This window comes from Mchenga conophoros, linkage group LG8 (genome assembly GCF_057382185.1).
Source record: "Mchenga conophoros isolate Kocher_MC1m ecotype Shallow Benthic linkage group LG8, M_conophoros_male_GT1.1, whole genome shotgun sequence".
In the NCBI taxonomy this organism is placed as follows: domain Eukaryota; kingdom Metazoa; phylum Chordata; class Actinopteri; order Cichliformes; family Cichlidae; genus Mchenga; species Mchenga conophoros.
Genome location: NC_140533.1, coordinates 8382156 through 8407152, shown reverse-complemented (window position 1 = coordinate 8407152; position 24997 = coordinate 8382156). Strand labels below are relative to the sequence as shown.

The 24997-nt window shown below is 40.8% G+C and overlaps 1 protein-coding gene across 3 annotated transcripts in view; it reads right to left on the bottom strand.

The window, feature by feature from the left end:
- Nucleotides 1-24997, bottom strand: part of cacna1g (calcium channel, voltage-dependent, T type, alpha 1G subunit) — a 213366-nt gene that overhangs the window by 58434 nt on the left and 129935 nt on the right. For all 3 annotated transcript variants that reach the window (XM_085283808.1, XM_085283809.1, XM_085283810.1), the window contains 3 exons: nt 18034-18157; nt 12241-12309; nt 9104-9288 (listed from right to left, as the gene is read on the bottom strand). In XM_085283808.1, the coding sequence (XP_085139934.1) occupies nt 9104-9288; nt 12241-12309; nt 18034-18157 (378 nt within the window). The remainder of the gene's footprint in view (nt 1-9103; nt 9289-12240; nt 12310-18033; nt 18158-24997) is intronic.

Sequence of the window (24997 nt, the reverse complement as noted above, 5' to 3'; positions counted from 1 at the left end):
GTCCAAAATACTGTAATGTGCTCAGGACCAAAGTGGCTCCAATGTGTTTGACTCACTGCCATAATAGGCTGAGGCTCCACATCTGGCCTATAGAGGGCACTAGTACTCAAGGAGTGCAACTGTGAATGTCTCCAGGGAGTCATTCTCCTGTTCTTTGACAGCATGTTTGCATTCAGTCCCTTGGCAATGACACTGATCAAAGTCCAGTTTCAGTCTGTAGTCATTTCTGGTAAAAAAAAAAAAAAAAAAAAAAAAAGACCAAATGACGTCCAGGTTTTACTCATATTTCTTTTCATGGTGGATTTTAAAGCATTTGATTAAACTTATTCCATTTACCTACTTAAATTTACCAAGTGACTTTATTAACTTTTTACTACAGTTTTACTAAACTGAATAGGACACAGAGCAATGCTTGGTTTCCACCAGAAAAGTTGTTAAGAGTCATTGCTTTCAGGAGTTAACAGACTAGCATCCACCCAACAATACTGCATGCTGTGTGGCAGCTGTGTGTCATGTAGCTTCAGCTCTAACTGCGCAGTGCTTTAGACACACTGCTGCTGCTAGTGCCAGGAGAGAGATGGACTGTGGGGAAACAGTTTAGCCCTCAGTATTTAGTAAATATTAGAAGTTCAGCCGAAGAAAAGACGTTAAGTTACTTGCATAATATTAGCTTAGTTCTTTTCAACTTTTTAAAACTTAACTAAGTGTAAATAACACTTCCAAGCACCATCCAACCATTTTCTTCCAATAATCTAATTCAGGGTCACGAGGCAGGGCTGGAACCTATCCCACCTGTCATAGGCAGAGAGTAGGGTGCACCCTTCAAGTAGAAGAAAAGTCCATTTACCATGGAAGGACAGACAACTCATAACGTTCAGATCTCTGAAAAGACACGTCTATTTTGAAATACACATAACCGACCTATTCAAGTGGTTGTGTGTTGAGTAGCCTGAATAATTGAACATTTTTGACCAGTTTGCTGTAGTTCCCGCACACTGCTGAGTCGCATATGAACACCTCAGACGAGCCTCTGTACCTTTTCACGTCCTTTCAAACCAAACTCTAACAAGTACGCTGAAGTGAAAAGGCTTATTAAGGAGAGGAACTATGGAGAGACGAGGCTCTCACTCTAAGTCAATACACTCTGATGATGCGGTACATGAAGGACACGCTGCAGTGGGCTTCTCTCCGTTATGTCTATTTGCATATGGCACAAAAAGGAGGATGAGGGGAAGCTGAACGGAGAGAGCAGAAGGAGAGAAAGAAGTTTGCTTTGTCTGATCTACCTTCTGCATAATTTCATGGCGGTGTCCTTGTTTTGCACCGCACAAAGGAGCAATGAGGAGCGTGCCACGATCCTCACCACCTGCACACATGCACCACCCATCTCTCTCTCTCCCACTTCCTCTTCTTCCACCACCAGCTTATTCCTCACACGGAGTAAAGGGAACAACAAGTAGGGCAATAAGTGGCAGCCGTACTCCCACAGTGCAAACACTGGGTGTAATTAAGCGACGCCGAGAGATAGAAATAGGGAACAGAGGGAGGAGAGGAGGGCTGGTGAGTTGCAGGAATACAGAGGGAATAAAAAATGAGGCAGCTCTTCTTTTCTTGCTTTTTTTCTCACTTTTTTTTTGGTCAGAACTTTGCCTGTCACTCCACCTAGCTCTGTGAATTTTCTTCTCGTTTTCAGCCCCCAACTGGCGTTCCTCATCATCGCTTCAGCCCAATCTCTCATTGTGCTTACGGAAATGCAAAAGAAAGACAGTGACATGTCACATCGCAGGGTTAGGCACTTGTAATTATATGTTATAAGTCAATTAGGCCACCAGCATTGAGGTAATTACATCATCATCAACTGACGGATGTGCTCAAAAGGCTGATCCGATCGAGGTCAACCACAGCAGGGGATTCATCGATAAAAGCAACCTGCTGGCTCTCTCTGACCTCGACACTCCGGTCTGCCTGCGATGGAGCTCGGTGGCAGCTATAACTAATGATGAACGTGGAGAGGGTTTTGGGGTAGGGGTTTCTAGGTTGCACCTTAATTGTCGATGAGCTGTAGGTGCTGTGGGGTGACATAAAAGTGCCACTCGATGACATGGGGGGTGTTAACTCGCGGGACCTCCCCGAGGACTGCCCTCAGCTCAGGTAGTGGGCTTGATGAATGACTGCAGAGGTGTGTGACTGCTCCCTGTTAAACAAAGCCGATGCATCATTCTGTCACATGCACAGATGCACACAACACACACGCGCGTGCAATGAATGCTATCATTAATATCTCTAATGAGGAGGAAACAGCAACAGACTCCTGCGTAACGTCTGTTGCAGTAAAACTCATCCAACATACACGGCTAGTTTAGAGCAACCGCTTCACCTTATTGCACTTAAGATGTGCAAAGTGCATATTGTAACTAAGTATTGTAGCCTTAAAACTTGGTCGTCTAAGTTGCTACAGCTTTTTAGGCCCTGAGGACATGAATGATTGTTGATTGAGTTTTCTTCTCATATCGGCGTCGGCAGCTCTGATGCTGCCTGCGTGAACCCCCATGTGCCACCGCGGTGCCGGAGGGGAAAACACAGACGAGTTCATATTTAATTAAAATACCCAGTGAGTGTGAGTTTGCCACAGTTGAATTGGGGTGATAACAAGCTGATATTGAAGGAAATTCTGTAGCTTTATGAAGCCGTGCCTGTTTTCTGGTGTGTTTGGGGAATTTGGGGGACTAACTGATTTAATGTTACAGTTTGGAAGTTTTACACATACATTATTCTGGTTGAGCGGTTGCTGTAATTTTTTATTTAACAAACTGGCAAAATGGTAATGACATGTTCTAGTAAATATTTTTAAAAGGGCCCCGTTGTGCTCATTTCCTGCTTCATAATTTTATTTTTGGACTCGACTAAAGTAGCTTTGCATTGAGTCATGATTGGAAAACAATCATTTGTCTCTTACCGGGGCTTGGCGCAGCTATTCAGTTGATTTTCTGTTGGAACCAAGTCATTTTAGCTCCTTTCCCCTTCCCTTTAAGCCAGTTTTCTTCTGATTGGCTGCCCCTTGTAAACAGAAGGTTTGAACAGCTGGTGGGTTGGGCTTCTGCACTTAAAACAGTCTTAATACAGGAACAAATAAGGAAAAAAACTCTGGAACTGAGCAGCAACCTCCATGTGACTAAGAAGAAATTGGTGGTTGCCCGTGAGATTGATTATTTTCATTTATTTATTCATATTGTTGTCGGTGACCAAATGCAAGTAGTTGTGGCTACCAGACCTAAGTGGTGACCTTGAGCTTGAGGATGCAACACCTACAGGTGGCAACAACTTTCAATCACAAGGTGATTGTTCTTGTTTCTCGCGTTGGAGGCAACCTGTTTCCAAATATTTAGGATCCTAACCCAACTGACACATCACTGTCATCCCGATTGATTCAGTCTGAATCAATCTGCCCCTATGAGCTGAACTAGGGGACACAACTTATGTGGTTACTGACTCTTTGTATTCTTGTTGTATTCAGAGACATGTTGAAGCAGCAAGCATGCCAACCATTCTGCAGTTAAACCGCTGGCCTTCAACAACTACCTCAGTACTTCTAGAGGACTTTCTGAATTTCAGTTTCAAATCTGTGAGGTTCATGTGAATTTTAGACATCAATAGATTTGGATTTTCACTGATATATCATGGTTAATCACTGTATCCACAAACTGATTCGATGTAATTGCCAAATTGACGCCACTGCCCAACCATTCTATTGCTTACTGATAGCAAATTGACTCTTGCTGTTTTATTGTGGTTTTGACACATCAAAGTCACTTTGAACATAGCAGCTGACAGCACGTGGGCACAGTCCTGATGACCATCTTTGAAGCAACCCATTTTAAAGGCAACGCTATGCAAGATCATAAGTAGTAATAGTTTTTTGTTGCACTATGGTACCCAACCACTGTTTTCTCTAGTGTCATTTCAGCCTAAGTAAGGACTCAGCAGTTACTTTGGCTGAAAGTTAAAATCTGATATTAAGAATCTTACCAGCCATTCATACATTTCTTGTGCTTATTCTGTTCTCCAAATATGTAATTTCAAGAAGTCACCTTGAAATCTCACATTAATCTGATGGCAAGTCAATGCACCGAAACTCTGTTCTTAAACTAACTAGACTAATTGCTCTGTGTTGTAAATGACAATAAAGTATCTATTGTATTCTATTCCATTCTCAGACAAATAACACTAAATTGTCCTGATACTGGGTCTTTCTGTGTTTCCAGACTTGTTTGTTGGAATATTCTGTGTGATTCATAGTTTCATGGTTATATTTACGTTGTGTATAAAGTATGCTTCAGTTAGCCTTCAGTTCTTAGTCATCTTAGAGTTTTCAGTGCATCGTCTTCCCCTGTGTTTAGTCAGCCTTGTCTTCATGTTTGTTTATCTCTTGTCTCCATTGTTGCTGTCCCCGTATCTGTTTCTCTGTAGACTTTTTTTCAGTTTTTCTGTAATTATGTCCTCAGTCTCCCTCTGCTCGTGGTCACGTCGTCAGCTCATACTGTGTGTTTTTTTTTATTTTTCTGCGAGTTCCTTTTTTTTTAGTAGTTTACATGTTTTCTAGTTTCCGGTTCCTAGTACCTAATTTTGTTTTTTGTATTTCCTTTGAGCCTCTAGATTTGGCAATAAAACTGCTTTTTAGTTAATTATCTCTGTCTCCAATGGCTGCACCTGGGTCCTGCCCAACCTAAATAATCCAGCGTCTGCACTATGTAGCAGCTATCAGTGGTCCTGCATCTTATGCGATTTGTTTTTTATGCTTAAATAGAGAGGAAAAGTTAGCTAGTTAGCTTGTTTAGTAAACACGTGAGGGAGTATGATTTGACAACTAATGTTGATGTCCATACAACGTCCTGTTAATGTTTGAAATGATCTGTGCCAACACAGCTACAGGCATCACTGCTCTGCGTCTGCATCTTCCCAATGAGGCTGGATTAAGCTTTTAGCACTTCAGTATTAGTTTTAGTAGTAGCTAGCTTCAAGAAGCACAATTTTTTGCTGATAATTGTTTCGCTTCTGAAGTCAGTGTTGTCATCTTCCAAGCAACAGTTTTAAGTACAGAGTACACTATAATCAGACTATACCGTATAAACCAGAGCAGCAAACTTATAGCTTAATATAGCCTTTAAAGCTGCGCTCCTTCTTATGGATTAAAAGTTAATAACTTAAAAATGATTTTTGGTATTTCTTTCCTTTAATTCATCTGCAGCCTCAGCAGAGAAGAGAACCAAGCTCCACAGCTCAGCTCTTTCTTATTCTCTTCTTCTCTTCCTGTCTTTTCTCTCTCCTTTGCTTTCTGCCTCTCTTTGTATCGAGTCTAGATCTGCCCATCGTTCCCTGCCATTCTGCATCTCCGTCAAACTGGTGACATCATGCCTGAAGGAAATTGTTGCCCTTTGCTCCTAAAAATATTTCCCCCAGACTCAAAATAGGTCCAATTTCCTCTTGTAATTGTTTCATATTTTTTTCTAATCTGACTTTAAAACCGTTGCTAGCCCTGTTAATACAAACTCAGCTGTCATCTGAGGATTAAATAAAGCAGGGCGTATAACAGGAAGACTTAAAGAGGATTCAGCGGCATTTAGAAACAGGTGAATCTCTTCAAGCATTTAGTTTGTCACAGTTGCACCAAATTTAATTAGGAAGCCACTCATTTGACAGCAAGCTTATACTTTTAATGTCACATTACCATTTCAGTAAGACAGCACCAGGGCTGAAGAAAGACTGATTTTTTTGCATTGAGGGATTTCATTAGTTACAAATTCATCCCACAGTGTGACTGCAAGCCCAAACATATATCCATAATGAATTATCCACAGGAAGATCACGGGCTTTCTAAAAGGGCACTCACAGTGATTCCCCTGCCAAAGCCAGTGCCAATGCAAATGCCAGTGTCAGCGCCAATGGCAATGTCAATGCAAAAGCCAATTCCCTGTTTAGATTCTTCTTTTTCCTTTTTTTTTTTTGCAGAGAATAATTATGGATCCACACCAAATTCCACTCGGTCCTTCATCTGCCCATGCTTCACTTCACCAACAAGATCAGTGCAATTCAGCTCAGTAGTTTTGCTGACAAGATTGCACTTTGCAAGAAGTTGCTTATGAATCCTCTAAGGTCTAAGGCAGGGGTGGGGAACTCCAGGCAACTTCATGACATGTTGAGCAGTAATTTTTGGCCATTTGGATGAAGGACACATCTAAAACCTGCAGGACACCGGCCCTTGAGGCCTGGAGTTCCCCCACCCCTTGTCTAAGCTGTCATTGGTGATAACTCATACAAACAGAAAAAAGCCAACACAAATATAAATGGAACACTTTTTAGTGCGTGTCAGTAAGAATGGCTACGTCCTTTGTCCCTGATCGAGTAGACTTGAGAGAACAATTTAATAAAAACAAAAGTTGCAAATTCTGGCTAGGATTGGCGTCATCGCCAATAATTTAGACCTCAGAGGGTTAATGAGATATCTATTTAAGCCTTTTTTTTAGCAGCATCCGTAACCGTTAAACAGAACATGCACAAACCAGTAACTAGTAAAGATTAGAAGTTAATTACTTGTTACAATAGTTTAAAAGGGACTATATTTATGCCTCAATTTCTCATTCAACCCACACAATCCTCAGTTTGCATTAAAACAGTCTTTGCTGTTGTAGAAGGTTTTACAGTGACTGATAACAGACACTTAACTGTTGTTATATACTAGTAAACGCTGCTAACACAGATACGATGTGGACATTAGGTTAATCCAGTTTTGAGCATAGTTTCTTTTAAAAAGAACAGCATTGTAGCTACTAAACTACTGATGCCTACATGTAGGAACATGAAGAAAACACTACAAACAAACCCCAAACCAAGTAACTTCTGAAGGCTGGAATGTGACAGAAAAGTGATGAAAAAAACAGAACCTGGCCAATTAACTGGAAATTCACCCGGTTTAATTAAACCCAAACATTACAGAATGAAGTCAAAGACGAAAGTAGCGCTTTGAACGCAGGAGAGCAAAAGCAGTCTCGTCAAAACATTTCACTTTCATGTCAAAGGTGAAAGTTAAAAAAGCAAAAGGATGGGGGAAAGAGATCAGTGCTGTTCAGCGGGTAAATTTGGCAGGATGAAAATGAATATTTGATTTTTGTGCTCTTCCCGAGAATGGTGATAAATATTCAAAAGAGGGCAAAGCCTGGAGAGCTCCCCTTCACGAGATGAGACATCCAAGAGGCTGCATGTGTACAAGCACGCACACACACACACACACACACACACAGAATAGATAAAACTCAAAGCAGTGCAAATATTTGGAAAATACAAAAACGATGTTCAAATCGGTGATTTCTGAATTATTTCCGCTCAAATAAACACAACTGTGAAATTGTGTGCATGCTGACATTAACATGAATGCATGCTAAAATAAATGCATACACACATAGACACACACACTGACACACTTCCATCTCCTTACTGAGACTGAGAGGAAGTTTGTTCCTACCTATTTATGACAACACTTGAAAACATATCGTTTTTACTACTGGAACTATTGAACCAAGGATTTGCAACACTTTTACGTTTGCTGTATTTAAGAGTCTTTCCTATATGTGTCTTTTAACATTGCTCACCAGCTACTGATTATTATTATTTTATACTGTCATGTGAAAAAGGAGGTTTTCGCAGACTTGTATAGAGTCCTGTGAAAAACGAAATACGCCCCATGATTCAAGAGCTTGTAGACCCTTTTTTTCACACTTTCCGCTCACATGATCAACAGGACCTCTAAATAGAAAAAAAACACTTGGAGTTTAACATATTGGACTCTCCACCTTTTGCTTGTAAAAGTGAAGAAGGTTCTAGGATCTAAGGAGCTTGGAAAGAAAAGTGTCTGGTCTTCTTTCATTTTCTTGAAGACGTTTTACCTCTCATCCGAGAAGCTTCTTCAGTTCTAAGAGCAACTGGTTGAGATTATCAAAGCTTCTCAAACAGCCACTTCATAAACGCATGGCACAGCATAGAAGAGCCATCTCGACGGGACAATCTGCTGTCCATCTGCATCTAAAGGACAAAGGTCACTCTTTCAAAGATGCCAACGTTCACATTTTGGACAGAGAAGACAGATGGTTTGAAAGAGGAGTGGAAAAGCCATCTATGTCCACTGTGAACAATCATCTTTGAACAGAGGTGGTGGCTTATGACACCAACTGTCTGCCATCTGTAATCCAGTTTTGAGATCCCTTCCCAGACGCCTTAACACCCACATCCTGGACCATCTGACCTCAGTAAATCACATGATAGGGTGGGGCTAGGTTTCACAATGAACTCACCCAAAACCTTGGCTGATTGTGACCTACACAGCTTGGCTTGTGTGATTAGGTTGAGGATCAATAGGGGGTCCATGACCCTCTTGACGACACTCCCATAGGGCTTTAAATCTGGGACTCTCCACCAGTTGCTCTTAGAAGCTTCTCAGATGAGTGGTGAAACTTAAAGAAGTCCAGATGCCTTTCTTTCCAAACTCTTTAGACTACGATGAGCTGGATGACTAAAAACCTTCACAGACAAGTTTCTTGGATAAACATCAAACCTAAAGTTCAGTTTCCTTCTTTTTCTCAACCTCTCAAGAGTACCATGACCACACAGAAACTCATTATCTCCATTAAAGTAAGTCTGAGTTGTTGTTAGTCAAAATAACACAAAGTTGGTGTCAACAGTCCTGACAACCACAGATAAACAACTGCATATTGTCTGTGGTTGTTCACGTTCTCAACTATAAGGCATTTACCACAACTGCTTGCTCCAGAAGTACAGTACTGCATACCAGCTTGCTGTGAAGCTCAGATGAAAAAAATGTGCTAATGCATCAAAAGCACCCATATCCATTTTACAGCAGGCCAGGAATATCAGCAAATACGTATATTGATAAGAAGTATTTGAAGCGCCTTGAGGCGACTTTTGTTGTGATTTGGCGCTATATAAATAAAATTGAATTGAATTGATAAGAAGTATTGGTGTCAATGCTGTTATCAATAAAATGCTAACAACAACCATCCCCAGGGGAAGTTATCTATGACGTTCAGTCACTTACCGTAGCGGTCTCAGAGTTCTCAGCAGCCTCAGCACTCTGAGCATGCCCAGGATCTTGGTTTCGGATTGGGAAATGAGAGACACCAGGATGTCAATAACAGAAATCATGACGAGCATCCCGTCCAGAATGTTCCAGCTGCTCCTCAGGTACGCCTTGTCCCCGAAAAAAAAGCCCATAGACACGATCTGGACAGCAAAGAAGACAACAGTATGTTATTATAAAGCAGAAAGCACTGAGTTTAGACTGCCGAGTGCCAGTTTGGTTTGGATATTAGTTCAAATGAATTATTCACCATGAATATAAGTGGCTCACAAATGATACACGAATCAGTAATTTAATATCTATTTTTGTCACTGTGGCTGCAATTTGTTTATCAAGCCAGTGTTCTATTTATTAGGAGTCGGTGCTTAATGTCCCATACGCCCAGCTTATTGACTTAGTGAAGTGACTGTTTGTGTGGCAGTGATGATCATAAAAGCTGCAAGCGCTCCAAACTTCATGTCTATTTCCATAGGTTTCACTCATCACGTATTCTGCTGATGAAGCGATATGCATTCCAGAACATTATTCCCTGAGATCAAACTTATTAAATTAGGCCAAGACAACAGTTTTTGCATCATGCAGTTTCACAATACTCCAACTGAAAAGATGAGAGGCGATAAGATCGTTTGTATAAGTCGATACTAATCAATATAGCGGACAATTAATTAAAAAAGGCTGCTACAGAGGCCTTTGTTTTTGATTTGGACTTGACAAGGCCATTGCGACACTTGACTCTCTTCTTTTTCAGCTGTTCTCTTGTACATTTTCAGCTGTTATATGATAAAGTTTGGGAAGCTCATCTTGTAACCGGAAGGTTGCCAGTTCGATCCCCAGGGCAAGACACTTCACCTACCGCCTACTGGTGTTGGCCAGAGGGGCCGATGGCGCGATACGGCAGCCTCGCTTCTGTCAGTCTGCCCCAGGGCAGCTGTGCCTACAACTGTAGCTGCCTCCACCAGTGTGTGAATGTGAGAGTGAATGAATAGTGGAATTGTAAAGCGCTTTGAGGGTCTCGAAAAGCGCTACATAAATGCAATCCATTATTATTATTATTGTTATTATAAGCTTTCGTTCTCAAACACATGGCCTCGCATTTGACCCAAGAATACTTTGGCAGTCCTAGGAGTTTATGGTCGACTCAATGGCTGCAAGGTGTTGATGTCCTGTTGCTGCGAATCAAGCCCAAATCATCACCCTCCACCTCCGTGCTTTAGAGCTGAAGCATTTGTGCCAATATTTGATTTTTGCTATATATTATGGCCAAACATTTCCACTTTGGACTTATCTGTTCAAAACACATTGCTCTAGAAATCTTTTGGTTTGTTCAGCTGCAGTTTTCCTCAGCTGTGCTGCCATAGTCTTTTTAGAGTGAAAAGGCTTTCATCTAATAACCCTTCTAAACAAGCCATAATTTTTCAGTCTTCCATGAACTTTTAACATTTAACTGAAGCATGTAGTGACTTTTTAGTTTTTAGGGTTTTTTTTCAGTTTCTCTGAGCATTGCACAACCTTGATATGAATTTACTGGGACATCTACCCCAGGAAGATTAGCAGCTGACTCAAATGGTTTCCCCTTGTGAATAATGTTTCTCACGGTAGAATAATGGACTTGTTTGTAAATTGCCTTATAACCCTTTCAAACAAACAGACAGACCACACAGACCTAAGTCCTCCAGATGTGCAAACTGCCAAACAATGTGCAAACTTCTGGTTTTATGGAGGTGCTCACACTTGCTGATGATCAATTAGTCAAGACCATTTGACTACGTGTCAGTTAGTCTGCCACTTACTTAATTCTGGCTGCTACTTACCCCCTGAATTCCTATGGAAACAGTTACACAGCACTTACTTACTCACACAATGCTTCATTTTCATTAAATAAATAAATGTACAGTAGATGAATATATAATATATAATATTTAAATACAGTCACTGAAAAAGTATAGATGAAAAATTCAGTTGCATTTCATGTAACTGCTAACAGCTCAGTCACCTGAGGGCAACATGGGACATCAACTACACACTAAACATCTGTCAGAAGTCAACAGGCGTAAAAATACAATGTGTAATATTTAATAATGCAATCTATTTTTAATATGAAAGGCTTCCACTCCGTGTTCAGCTGCTTTTAAAAAATTAAATAAAATAAAAACTCCCTCCGAAATGGGGCAATAGACTTATTATAGTATTATAATTGAAACACGAGATAAAAGAGTAGACGCATAGTTGTTTCATTTTTTAAATGCTAAAATCTTTCATGCTAACCATTCGCCACTGTTACATTTTTGCATCACACACAGATTCCCTGAGCATTAGATGATAAAACCAGTGCTCTGTGTGTGCGTATTTGTGTGCCACCCCAACGTTTGTGAGTCGCCGGGACCGAAAATAGAGAAAGAGGCTTTGAATGAGTGACACCGATGAACTTTCCTCCCCTCTGCCTCCGCGAGCTCCTGCCCACGCTGCCATGGACCTCCATTCAAAGCTGGGCCATTTGAATACTGGCGAGACAATCCTCCTCTTAGCATTATGAAACTGCCCTCAGAAGGTGTGCATTCACTGTCTGTTCACCTCTCTCGTTCTCCCCCTCCCCTCCCTCCCCCTCATGCCCACTCTGTTTTCTTTTCTATTATGGAATCGTTCCACTACATGCAGGTATCAGGCAGACTCTGTTATCGCTACAGCTTTGTGTCTTGGAGGTTTTGGGAGTGCGCTTTGGGTTTCTTCCTCTCATGCAAAAATCTTTGTTTTGTTTGCAAACACCAGGGTGTCAAATCATTTTCGTTTAAACTTCAGAGCAAAGTTGAGCAAAGTCGCGCTCTCGATGCGAGGCAACCAGTGTTTTCACGGCACCAAAATAACCTGACCTACCAAATATTTTGAGGCACGAGAGCTGAAATCAACTAAGTGAATAAAAACAGGAGTCAGGGATAACTTCATGGGAGAATGAACAGCAGATATTTGAGTCTTTAAAAGGGTAAAAGTAAGTATGGAGTATGCAACATCCTCTCACACAGTGGCTAAAATGAGCAAAGCCTTTCACAAACTTTGCACTGGAGTTTAAAAGGTATTGTTGGCAATTCAGCGTGACTCACCTTTACAGTCATCTCAGTCACAAAGATTGCTGTGAAGATGTAGTTGGACACTGTCAGGAAAACCCGCTCCTGCCAAACAAAAGGGAAAAGGAAAGAAGAGAGTGAGAGAGAGGCTTCGTTGAGCGGAGGTAGTTCTCATGAAATGTTCTGAGCACCTTTTTTTTTTACTGTTTGCTTCTAAGCTGACTAGTGTACAGCTGAATAATGCATGAGAGCTGCTTTCCACATACACTATCTGAAAACATGTTTGTGCAAACACCCCTATTGTACGCTCTCTAATGATAGCTGGCAGGCAATTATAACGTTTACTTTGTATTAAAACAACATGAAATATTGAAACAAGGGATCTGATTTGGTATTTATGCTCGCAACCTTATAAGAGCGGTAAAAAAATGTACTCAAATATCTCATAAATCCCCGAGGGGTAAAATTCAAGACAATAAATGAGATCAAATAAAAGAAAAAAAGGAATTTTTGTTTTTTAAAACAATGCAATGATAGAAAAACTCTTCAACTCCCTGAATAAACAGCACTGCACTGGGAACAAGTGGAATAATAACAACAGCACACTTTAAAAAATTGTTCTTTTAAATACAGTTGAATGCTGAAAGCACTGGTGCCTTTGAGGAGTAGCACAGGAATGGTTATTTCAGCTATTTTGTGTTGGTGTACATTACTGTGCAAAAGTTTCGAGTCATCATTCATTTCTTTATTATTCTGTTTCCAAGGAACCTGACTTTCTTCATTTCTTTTTTTAAAGAGTCTTGAATAGTAGTTCTCCAGGCTTTCTGAAGGTCTTTCACAGTTTTCTTTGGACATTGGCTGCTTTTTCACTCAGTTTTAGTCGGGTCCTTTTACCTCATTTTCAATAATGTTTTGTTTTATTGTGTTTGTTTGTCAAGCCACTTAAACTGACCTATGAATCATTCAATCACAAAGGTGGAATTTTGAGAATAAACTACTATCATGTTAAAAAAAAAAATTATTGGTTCTAAAAACACGTCATATATTACAAAAATAAGCTGTTTCTAGCGATTTCACTAGGAACAGTATTATACTGCAAAGCATATTTTCAGTATAATGTACATTATACTGCACACTGAGCTTTTAACTGCTGACAAATCACACTGTCAGCACTTCACTGTAAGTTAACTGTGAAATTTCTCACAGTGAAACACACACTGCTTGTGTTGAGAAACAACAATTAAAGGCTGAAATTGGCACTTCACCAATTAAACAAGCATGTTGCATCAGATGCTTTATTTTTTCATGAGAGAGTCATTTTCAAAAACAAGCACCATTAATTAGTTGTGTGTATGCACACAATTCAACACCATATCTCCATCTATACACAATCATATCATTGCGCTCCCATGCTCCCCTGTTGCCTGAAGCAGTATCTCTCAGTAGTTTAGTGTGTGCGCATGCAGGAGAGGATGGGAGCCTATTTACTGAGCTAAACAAGGACTGAGGAGAGAAAACAAGCACGAATAAGATCCTTTCACTGAGTGCTTGTTTACCCTGCATCCCCTCTGTCTGAGGAGACATGACCCTGTCCTGCCGCTGAATGTACATGTGTGCGTGTGAGCGTGTGTGTGGGTTTAGGTGGCTCTCTTTCCCACGGCCTCCAACTACCATCACACATACTCAGTGGAACGCAAAGTTATGCACACACGTATAAACAGAGATGGCAGTCCTGTGGCGATTTTTCTGAAGTCTCTGAGAACGTCAGGCATGACATCACTGGGAATGCTGTCGTAGCGAGGGTTTATAAATTCCAGTCTTGACATTAGCCATTCCTGTTCTCTGTAAACAAGTGTTCATACCTCCATTCATTACAAAGCAACAGAAATTTTGATGTTAAATTTTAAAGTGTGCGTCACTAACTAAGCTGCAAAAAGTGCAATTTGTTCTCGGTCTAATGTTCAGTTCACTTTTATTTATATAAGATCAAATCAGAGCTACAGTCGCCTAAAGGCTCCTTGTATTGAAAGGTAAAGACCCAACAATAATACAGAGAAAATCCCCACAATCTCACAAACCTTATGAACATGCACTTGGCGACAGTGGGAAGGAAAAACTTCCTTTTAACAGGAAGAAACATTACATAATATATCTCACTTAGCCAAGCACCTTTTTAATGTCTTTTATCTAAGGGGTTTTCACAGTTGCTGTGTTTAGTTTGTTTAAATCAAACTCTGGTTCGTTTTTTCCTTTTGTTGTGGTTCGTTTGTGCAGATGTGAACACAGTAATCACGCTCGGGTGCAGACCAAAAATAACAAACTGGAGGCGGTGGTCACAGCACGTTTTCAAATTAACTCCATAGCAGCTCATTCATGGTGTAAACAGGTGACCAGACCCCGATCTGAACAAACTACCAGGTTCAGTTTACTAGTTTGTTTAAAAAGTCCCATAGCCACGGATACTGTGTGTTCTGGGATGCAGCAAGTTAGTATAAATTTCCTCTGTGTGAAAACAAACCAAATCACTGGAAAAAGTTAAAGTTTACAAACTCATCAACTGATTTGGGCCAGAGTAAACGAGCTACAGGTGTGAAAACGCCGTAACATTCACACACATTTACACTCCAATGAATACATCAGATGTGTCTGGCCAGATTGGCCAGATGTTTCTAGCCAAAAAGCGGACATAAAGCATAAAGTCGTCCACTATTCTGGACCACAGTATGTGAACTATAGGTGTTTAATGCCCTAAACACACATTTTTAAGAACCCTGTAGAAGAAGAAAGAGCTAACATTTTGTAACTTTTAGTAAAAAATGCAGGTTGCTGCCCACTGTAGATACCAGAAATACAATGGTAATAAATTTGGTGACTGCCAGAGGTGAATTAAATTAGCTAATAAAGCTTGTTTTTGTTAGATACTTTGACTGAGTTAATATTGGGCTACCTTTTAAGTGTTGCAGAGCGTTAATTGCCCTGATGCATGCTCTCAATCACTGAGAAAGGAAATCCCAGAAAGTTGATTCTGTTCATTAGGATTTAGCATTTTCAGTGGGAGAAAACATTTTGTTGTTCATTCAAGGGCCTTCTTCGGTCTGAAGAAGAGACAGCTAAATGTACAGGGTGGGCCATTTATATGGATACACCGTAATAACATGGGAATGGTTGGTGATATTAAAGTCCTGTTTGTGGCACATTAGTATATGTGAGGGGGCAAACTCCTCAAGATGGGTGGTGACCATGGTGGCCAAGAGGGTCATGTGACACATCAAACTTATTGGTAATGTCACAAGAAAAACAATGGTGTGCTTGGTTTCAACATCTGAAGTGTTTGTGAGTTTGCCCCCTCACATATACTAATGTGCCACAAACAAGACTTTAATATCACCAACCATATAGCAAGCTAAATAAAGATATACAGGCAGGCTAAATATAGTGTACTAGCTGCAATACTGCAATTAACCAGTGTCATTTTAGCTAGCTAAATGGCAAAAAAAAAGATGAGTCATCTTTCATTTCACTTGATCATGTCATCAAAAAAGATGAGGCAATAAACTTTTGTCTATGTATATTCTCTGGGTCTATTTCTCTACATCTTGGATATATTTTTAGCCTAAGGCAGGACAGTGACAGGAATCCGGGCACCCTCAATAGGAGTAAAGCACCTCCCTTTTGCTTCTTAACCTTCATCTCCGGTGGTGGTGGTGCTGTTATTCGCAGTTCAACACCTGGAATCTTGTTTGCCTGACCACAAGTCTGGTCGCCCCAGGAATCAGACCCAGTTTGAAGTAATGCTAAATATAGTGGCAAAAGCCAGCTATGACCTAGAGGTACTTTGTTTAGCCATATGCCAGTAAAAGCAAAACCCATTACTAAACACTTTCAGTAGGTGATTTACACTGGAAGCCCTTTAGAGGTTCAGTGTCTTTCTTTTCTTTAAAGGAACTCAGTATCATTAGTTATATAATGAACACCGTGTAGTGATGCACATAAAAAAATAAATCTTTCATCACATCCTGTGTAGAGCACCACTTCTATCTTAATTCTGTACTTCTTAAAGGTTTTTGTGGCTGTGTAGTTCATTAAACATACAGCCCAGGGAATATGAGAAGTGTCACAAATGTGGTATTGTCATAGTTTAAAAAAAAAACCCAGACAAATTAATTCAGGCTACATTTTGCATATACTTCACAGAAATTAACTGTTTATAGCCATTTACACCTGTTTATACTGTAAAGAACTAGATATGTATTTTCCCAGCAACATACTGTTGTTGTACTTTTCAGAGGGGCTGCTGTAAAAGTGCTGAAACACAATGTGGATCAATCTGCCTGTGCTGAGAAACAGCAACCAAAGGCAGAAACTGGCATTTCTCTTTGTGTCTAGCGGCACTTCTATTCTAAAGTGGTCTGGAGCGATGACGCGGCCCCTGAAAATTTCGATGGATCGTACATTATCCTGTTCACGCTGATATAATTCAGTTTAGAGCTTTAGACAGTGATGCATTGTCCCCTAGCTCAATTAGAAATAATAAATCATAATAGGTGCTATAATCATCCTCAATCATTTCCACTGAGCTACAGGACGACAGTATCCAGGCAACACACAGCACCAAACCAAAACAGTAATGGACCGCAAGCCAAATGCAATGCGAGTGACATAACTTCCAGGACAATAAGCTAATTATGTAGCGTGCATTCCACGCTAAAATGTTGTGACTGAGACGCTTTATCTCTGACATTTCTATTTAAAGTAAATTACATGTGTTGTCAAGTTGGCGCAGTGGGGTGATGTAGAGCAGGTACTTTCAAAGAGTAGCAGAGTGATAAAATATACATGTTTGGATGTTATAAGCCGATTCACAGTCGGCTTCATTAATTCAAAACAACCCGCAAAGACAAACAAATGGCATCATGCAATGACCACCCAGGCGAATGAGGTCTGTAGCAGTAAGCATCGCAGCTCGCAACTGTAATGACTGCTCATTCACTTGTTTGAGGCTGCTTTCTGCGTCATACATTTCCATCTCATTTCAATAACGACCTCTGGGTGCAGGCCGGACACGGCGGCCACGGCAGGAAGCTGGCGAAATATATGTGCATCTGAAAATACTGCTCTCTGATGTGAATCCTAGAGCGGCTGCTGCGCTGGATTTCGCAGACGTGAGAGGGGAGAAATCAATGCTTGTGTATGTGTGCGCGTTCCTTCTGCCTTGATGAGAACGGGCGGCCTGTGGAGGCAGCCTCCATTTGTTAAACATCTCCTTTCCTGGACATTAGCCACGTACACCAGCCCACGGATAATTGAATCAATTACAACAGTGCTGTCTCCTCCGTGTTTCAGTCACAAAACAAGCAAAACGCCACGTTCCAGCGAGACTGAACTGCAATTAGGCCGATCCGCGGAACACCTCGCCCAGCGAAGGAAAAAAAAATAAAAAAAACCAAACAGTGATAATTATTGTGTTTATGCATGGAACTTCTGGGCCCGGTTCTGCTGTTATTGCTGGAAAGGACACAGAGTTAGGTGTGTGTTTGTGTTGCTGCAAGGCATCCTGCCAGTCCTCTGTTTGAAGGGAATGGCACATTAGCGAAAGAGGTGATGGTGTTGATGATGTAGTGCAGTAGGTACAGGGGTATAGCACACACTGCTGGCTTGCAGTCAAACAGGAGTGGTTCCCTGTTAACACTATGCTCCACTCCATTTCTCTGCACAGAGAAAACTACACACCTGATTCTTTCCAGGCGTTCGTGTTTGTCTGAGCAGAGGTTGGAATTCCCTTTTGTCTTCCTTTATCTACCTACCTACCTGACATGTTGTGACACTTACAGCGCTTTTGGAGTCGATTCGAGGCCTCTCCATGGCGATGGTGATGCAGTTGAGGAAGATAATGACCAGCACGATGTGGTCAAACATCTTGTGGGTGATGATCTTATTGCACAGGATCCGGAACCTTACAAATAAAAGGCAAAAAGCAAAGAATGGACATTTCTGTGAGAGAGGAAATAGGCTTGGCATATACAGAAAAACTGTCCTATGTTCCTTAACAGGACATTTCCTCCAATCCATCCACACTACAGCCACTGTCACATGACTGCCTTAAACACTACCTTAAGGCAGTGTCTGCTTCCTTTCTCCTCTAAGCCTGCAAACGAGCACAGTGCCCTCTGTCCACCACCAGTAGGTGAAGCATCTTGCCTAAGAACGCAACGACTGAGACTGTCCGAGCCGGGGCGCGAACCAGCAACCTTCCGATTACAAGACAAACTGCCAACTCTTGAGCCACAATGTGCACAGTGCTTCGGAGGTAGACAAACCCGCTATATCTAACTGTGGACACACGGCAATCAACATAAGGATAAGAACAATAATACATTTAAAAATAATAATAAATAATACAGTTTAAAAAATGTGTAAGCATTACAGAAATACTTAGACAAACGCAGCAACTTAAGCAACCAGGCATGGCTGCTCTCTCAACTATATCAGCAACTGGAATTACAGCAACATCTGCAACTAACCAACCTGTACTGCATTTAGAGCCAAAGATAGAAACCAAACATAGCAGCTCACACTGCAGTCCCAAAAACTTAACCGGCTACTGCAACTGCAACAAAACCTGTACAAAAAAAACACCAAAATGTGGCAACGCCTTTAAATACTGAAGCAATTCAATTTACTTTATTACCTGCAACCAACAATACCTACTATGAAACTAACCACCAACTGGAATTACTGTAATAGAAATGCAATTTACAATTCCACCTGTGCAAGGAAAAAAAGTGTTAAAATTACAGCAACACCTTAAACCAAACACAAACATCTCATGGAAAAAAAATCATCCATTGCAACTACGGCAACAAAAGATGGCAATCCAAGAAACTTACCCAGCTATGGGAACTATGGCAAAACCTTTAACAGTATGTTGCAAATCCTGCAAATACAAATTCCATCAACAGTAAACCAACTGCAGGAATTACAGCAACACCAATAACTAATCACAGTGACTAATCAAAGTAAATCAGTTACTAAAATTACAGCAACACCTCCTGCAACTAAACTACCAACACAAAACAAAAAATATAGCAGTACCTGCAACCTACAACACCAACTCAGCAACTACACCAGCTGCTGCTAATCTTGCAACTAAGATATCTATTGATACTGCAGTGGCACATGAAAAAACAGCAGCCTTAACAACTTAAACAGGTAGTATAAATACAGTACCCATCACAGCGGATAGCCGCCCCTCCCTGAGCCTGGTTCTGCTGGAGGTTTCTTCCTGTTAAAAGAGGTTTTTTCCTTCCCACTATTGCCAAAGTGCCTGCTCATAAGGGGTCATATGATTGTTGGGTTTTTACTGTATTTACAGTACAATATAAAGCGCCTTATGGCGATTGCTGCTGTTATTTGGTGCTGTATAAATAAAATGTAAAATAAAAACAAAAACACATTGACTTCTGGAACAAACCAGCAACTAAATCAGCCTCTTCAGCAACAGAAACAGTTTTCAGTAAATAAGCAAAGACTGCAGCGTCATACGTTAGCTATTACAGATATATCAAAGTGCATGTAGCGTTGTTATTGTAGTCAGCTGGACTTTGATTTTATTTAATAGCTGAGCTGATGAGATTTTGGATCATTGACTTTGTAAGAGTGTGTCACATTTTACAAGCATTTCAAGTGTGTTTCGTCTGGGAAACCCTCAGATGTACAAACACTGGAGCAAAATGTGCAGTGTTTCCTCTGAGCTGCACTGGCGTAGACATTTAAAGCGCCACGAAATGGTTCTACTCATGCTAGTGGAGGCGTGTTCCATAAAACCTGGAATAATACTATGTGCCGCACAAGGGCATTCATAAGAAATGAACAATCTCATTTAATTTAAGAGCGCTTGTCTCGCGTACAGTAACTCTGTAATGAAGAGCTGTAGATTTAGGAGTCATTAATTATGCCTTGCTTTCATTACACAACATGAAAAGGTTCTCGTGGCTTTCGGTTTGTGACAGCAGGGAGAAAGAGGGAACGCTTGTCATGTATGGCAGCAGGGATTAAACTGTGCATCAAATCCACTTTGATGCCTCGTATCAGCAGAAGTGTACAGCAGAGGACAATATTGTGAGGCTCAGATCTGGATTTCAGGCTCTATTTGGCAATACAAGCATCGCTGTGTCGACACTTGCTCCATTTGTGTGGCACGTGTGTATGCGAGTGTGTTATTCATTGTCGTACAGGCTGTGGTATTTCATATCTGTGTGCAAGAGGCTTAATGATAAAGAGTTTGTGTGTTTTCCTAAAGTGGCGTAGCAGCTCCTCCTCTGATGTTAGAAGAGCTCATTCTCCTCTTCTTCAAAATGCACACTAAAAATAGGGGGGGAAAAACAAAAAAAACCTGCCACTACAAGATGAAGTGGAAAATGCTCCGTTCGAAACACTCGCTGACATCTTGGTGTTTCTATGACGGATTTCGACGCGAGCTTGAAGCTTTGCCCTGAGATGATATTTACTGACCTTTTGAGTTTTCTAGCATCAGAACTTTTAAATGACAGCTGACATCATTGACTTATTCATTGCGGTTAGTTTTAGCTTTTCAAATGTCACAAAGAGCATCTGAAAACTCCTCTCTTGTATAAAGCTTTGAAAGTCCTTTTCTTAATCCTCTGAAACTGCTGATGGTTCTGTAGACTGGCCACCATTGTTAATTAGAATGTTAACATGATTTATTACTCCAACTTGTGGTACAAACTGGTTTTCAGGTTCAGCTTCCAGGTTCAGCTTTAGTTGATATCTCATCAACACAGTACAGTGGTCCCTCATTTATCGCAGTAGTTAGGTTCTAAAAATAACCCGCGAAGTAGCCAACTTTATTTTTTTACAATTATTATAGATGTTTTATGGCTGTAAAACCCCTCACTACACACTTTTTTCTGACAGGCTCAAACATTTCCACACTTTTCTCTCTTGTTTAAACACTCTCAAAGTTCAAAACTAGAAAAATAAGTCCAGTATTACAGAATGAAACCAAAGGCACCCGCGGTTGCCTTTGATGGTGCAAAACATTTCGTCGACATTTTTTGCATTTGTTTGAGAAAACTTACGAACATACAGTACGACACTACAGAGTCACACTGCTGAACACTTTCTGTATTGTACAGGAGACACGACATGAGATTGATTGACAATGGTCTACAGCCAATCAGTACGCAGAACAAAATGGGCTGTAAAAAAAAAAGAAAAGAAAGAATTTCAGCAAAACAGCGAGACCGCGAAAGGTGAACCGTGTTATAGCGAGGGACCACTGTAAATACAGTCAAGTGGGGTGTGTGACTGAGTAGTTTGCAGAACCACCTAGCACTGATAACCTGAAGTAACCTTTATATGTATGACATTAACAGTCTGTCATGTCATTGTGGAAGGATTCTTCTTTACATTGTTGCTTCATTTCACTTTTCTTCATTTGCAGGCATTTGTGCAGTTATGCCCTTAAGATCCTGACACAGTATTTCTGTGTGTTTGACGTCTGGGCTTTGACTGGGTCGTTGCATGAGCTCATTTCAGACTAGTTTTAGCTGTCAGAACCATGACCTCACATTTCACTGTGGAATACTTTGCTACTCAGAGGAGTTCTTGGTTCACTCAGTGACTACAAGGCATCCAGGTCCCATGTATGCAAAGCAAGCCCAAATCATCACCCCTCCACCACTGTGCTTGACACTCATTGGGTGTTCAATTAGTTTGTGCATTATGACCAAAAATCCCCACTTTGGTCTCATCTGTCCAAAGGACATTGTTCCAGACACTTCAGATAGAAATGTAGCGGGTCGGCGCTGGCATGGAAGTGACTGGCATGGAAGTTTACAGCACAGGGTTAAGAAGGGGTTACGTCATATGTTATGATGTAGATTTCCTGCTGCACTATAATTCAGGCATTTCCTAAGCAGCACGTGGCTGCTACCGTAAGTCCCGGACTACAGAGTGCACCTGATTAAAAGCTGCATGCTCTAATTTTAGAAAGAAAATCAATTTTGTACTTGTACAGGCCGCACCGGATTTTAAGCCGTATGCGTTTCACTCGTAATATGAGATATTTACACAGAAATATTACACGTGAGGATTTTTAACGTTTAATTTAATCTGTAAGGTAACATAAACATGGTAACATAAACATACAAAAATACATACTGCAAATGCTTTTTTTCCTCGAACAGCGCCTGTAACACGGCTACCTTTAAGTATACGTACGTATCAGTAACACACAAATTACGTTGCTTATGTTTTTTTTACGGAACAGTGCACAAACAAGATAACGTCTCTTAACAACCGGTAAAAATATATACCGTATATATACTACTTATCAATTTTATTGGTCTACTGTTACCAAGAAGAATGTTTTTGGCTGCATGAAAAAAAAATGCATTCGCCGCACAGGGTTTATGCTCTGCTTCTGCGTGAAGTCCAGTTCACCATTAACTTTTTATAATTATCTGAACCGTGAACCGTTTTTTCCCACACTGTGTTCACAGTGTGGGAAAAAGGTAGTGGCTTATGACCCGAAAACTACGGTACTTAACTTCTTAATTTCTGTGGAAAGAGTAAGGGCTTCCTTAGTTTCTCCCTGTGAAAACCTTTTTCACATGACTATTATGTTTTGGACATAAACTCACAGTTCTCTCACATTCTGCTCACACCTTCAAAATTCATATTTTTCAGCACACTTGTAAATTTTGTCAATTGAGTGTTTTGTTCGTGCCCTTTTTGCAAATTGCACTCACTTCTCATAATTCCCCTGCCACTTTAACAGTGTAGGTGGTAGACTGTCTGGTCCGCTTGCATCCTCTGCCTTAATTTTTCATGACCTCTTTGTAGCTAAAAAAGACAAAATCCACTTATACTAATTACTCAGTTCTTCTTGTGTGCATTCCAAAGAATCCATAAACCGCATCCCTTCCTGTGTGCTGGATGATTGCCTTCCTGGAAAGAGCTGACGGATGCTGGGAACAGTTAACATTTTCTTCAACCTGCACGGGTACATATTTCCTGATAGTGGAAAGCGGCAACATACACACATAAAAAAAACGAGCCACACATCATTGCTTTCACTATTTAAAGGAATTTTAAAACCCGCTCCCTGCTTCCTGTTTCTTCTATTGTTGCCTGTATCTCACTATCTGCTGACGTGTCAGTTCTCCCACAAAGTGCAGCCTTCTTTTGGGTTTAATCACAGTCTGTACGGGGTACCGCATGGGCCCTGCACATCTCTGGTCCACATGTTGACAGACCACTGTTCTTTCTTACCGCGAACATGTCTAATCGCTGTGACTGTACCTCAGTCTGCCTGCACAGCTGGCCCACTCCTCCACTCATTAAAAACTTCCCCTGCAGTAATCATCAGTAGCGGCAGTAACAACAGCGTAGCACAAAAGGCAGGTTGAGGTGAACTCGGGTCCATGTGAAAGCTGCTGGAGTTTGGCCTCCCGCCGTGCTGCTGTCTCTTGATGTGATTGTGAGCACAGGCAGGCGTCTGCGGTGGTTCAAGGCCAGAATGGGCGCCACGCTGAGCCTATGTCCTCGGTGTCACTCTCAACGATAGCCAGCTCTCGCAGCCTGCTGTGACTGAAAGCCAGCTAGAAGTCCAGTTTGAGTCAAGCTCCTTCAGTTTTCTTACTACTCCAACAGGAGCAGAATACATGGAGCTTTTCTTATTAACCTTTTCTAAATTATAAGTTATGACCAACAGAGAGGAGAACCAGCCACAGTTTTTAGACTCGCATATGCACTGTAGCTCTCCAACACTGAACAGATGGGAAATTATCTCTAATAATATGGACGTACACTTGATTTTGATCTTAATTTAAAGCATATGATAAAGTGTTTTGTTTAAATAATGTATCAGTCAGTATAACTTGAGTTTAGGATCAACTGTTGTTCACTTTATGAAGAAAGCAAGAAATACCAGAATTTTCTGCATAGTAAATCTGCTCCCTTAAAGCCCTGTGCCTGAATTATACTTGGTTACATTCACACAAATTAGCTCAAATAAAATAATTATGTGTATTTTTTGTCATTTTAAATGTTAGTGAACCAAGTGGATCAAATTCCAATACAAAAAGAGCTATTTGACTCGTCGGTAACAAAAAAAGTCCAAAGATTTCAGGTGGAAAAAAAACCTTTGGATAAATGTGGATCATTTGAGGCATAAATTGCTGCAAAGTAATTAAAATGCTACGTCAAAATCAGTGCACAACCCCGTGGTGTTAAAGCTGGCACACTGTTAAAATACAGCAACGATTTCAGTCAGAGCCAAACAAACACAGCCCCCTGATACCACTGCAGGAAAAAACACAAAATACACATACCATATAAATACACAAGCTGAAACCAGTAACCATGAGTATGATATATAGATATTATTTAAAATCTTTTTGAGTTTACTGAGTCTTTAACACTCCCCTTATGCTTCCAAATTCATCATTAAATTAAAACCATCACAGCAAAAGATTAAAGCATCTTCTGAGTTGAATTGGCTAAAATACAGCTCCTGTCATGGCGGGTTGTTCTGGGATGTTTAATTAGCATGTTGTTGTGGCTGGGGCAGCAGGCTGGGGGCCAGGGTGTTGCTTAGTGTTGCCTTCGCAGCCACATCTTCTGAACAGACAGCAGAGACGCTCGGATCAAAGCTCCAGAAGGGGAGGAGGAGTGAGGAAAGAGGGGGCGAAGTAGAAGGGGAGGGAAGCGACAGATTCAGCACGTGGCCAAGATAACATGCAGCACTCAGAGGGAGAAACTCCCTTCC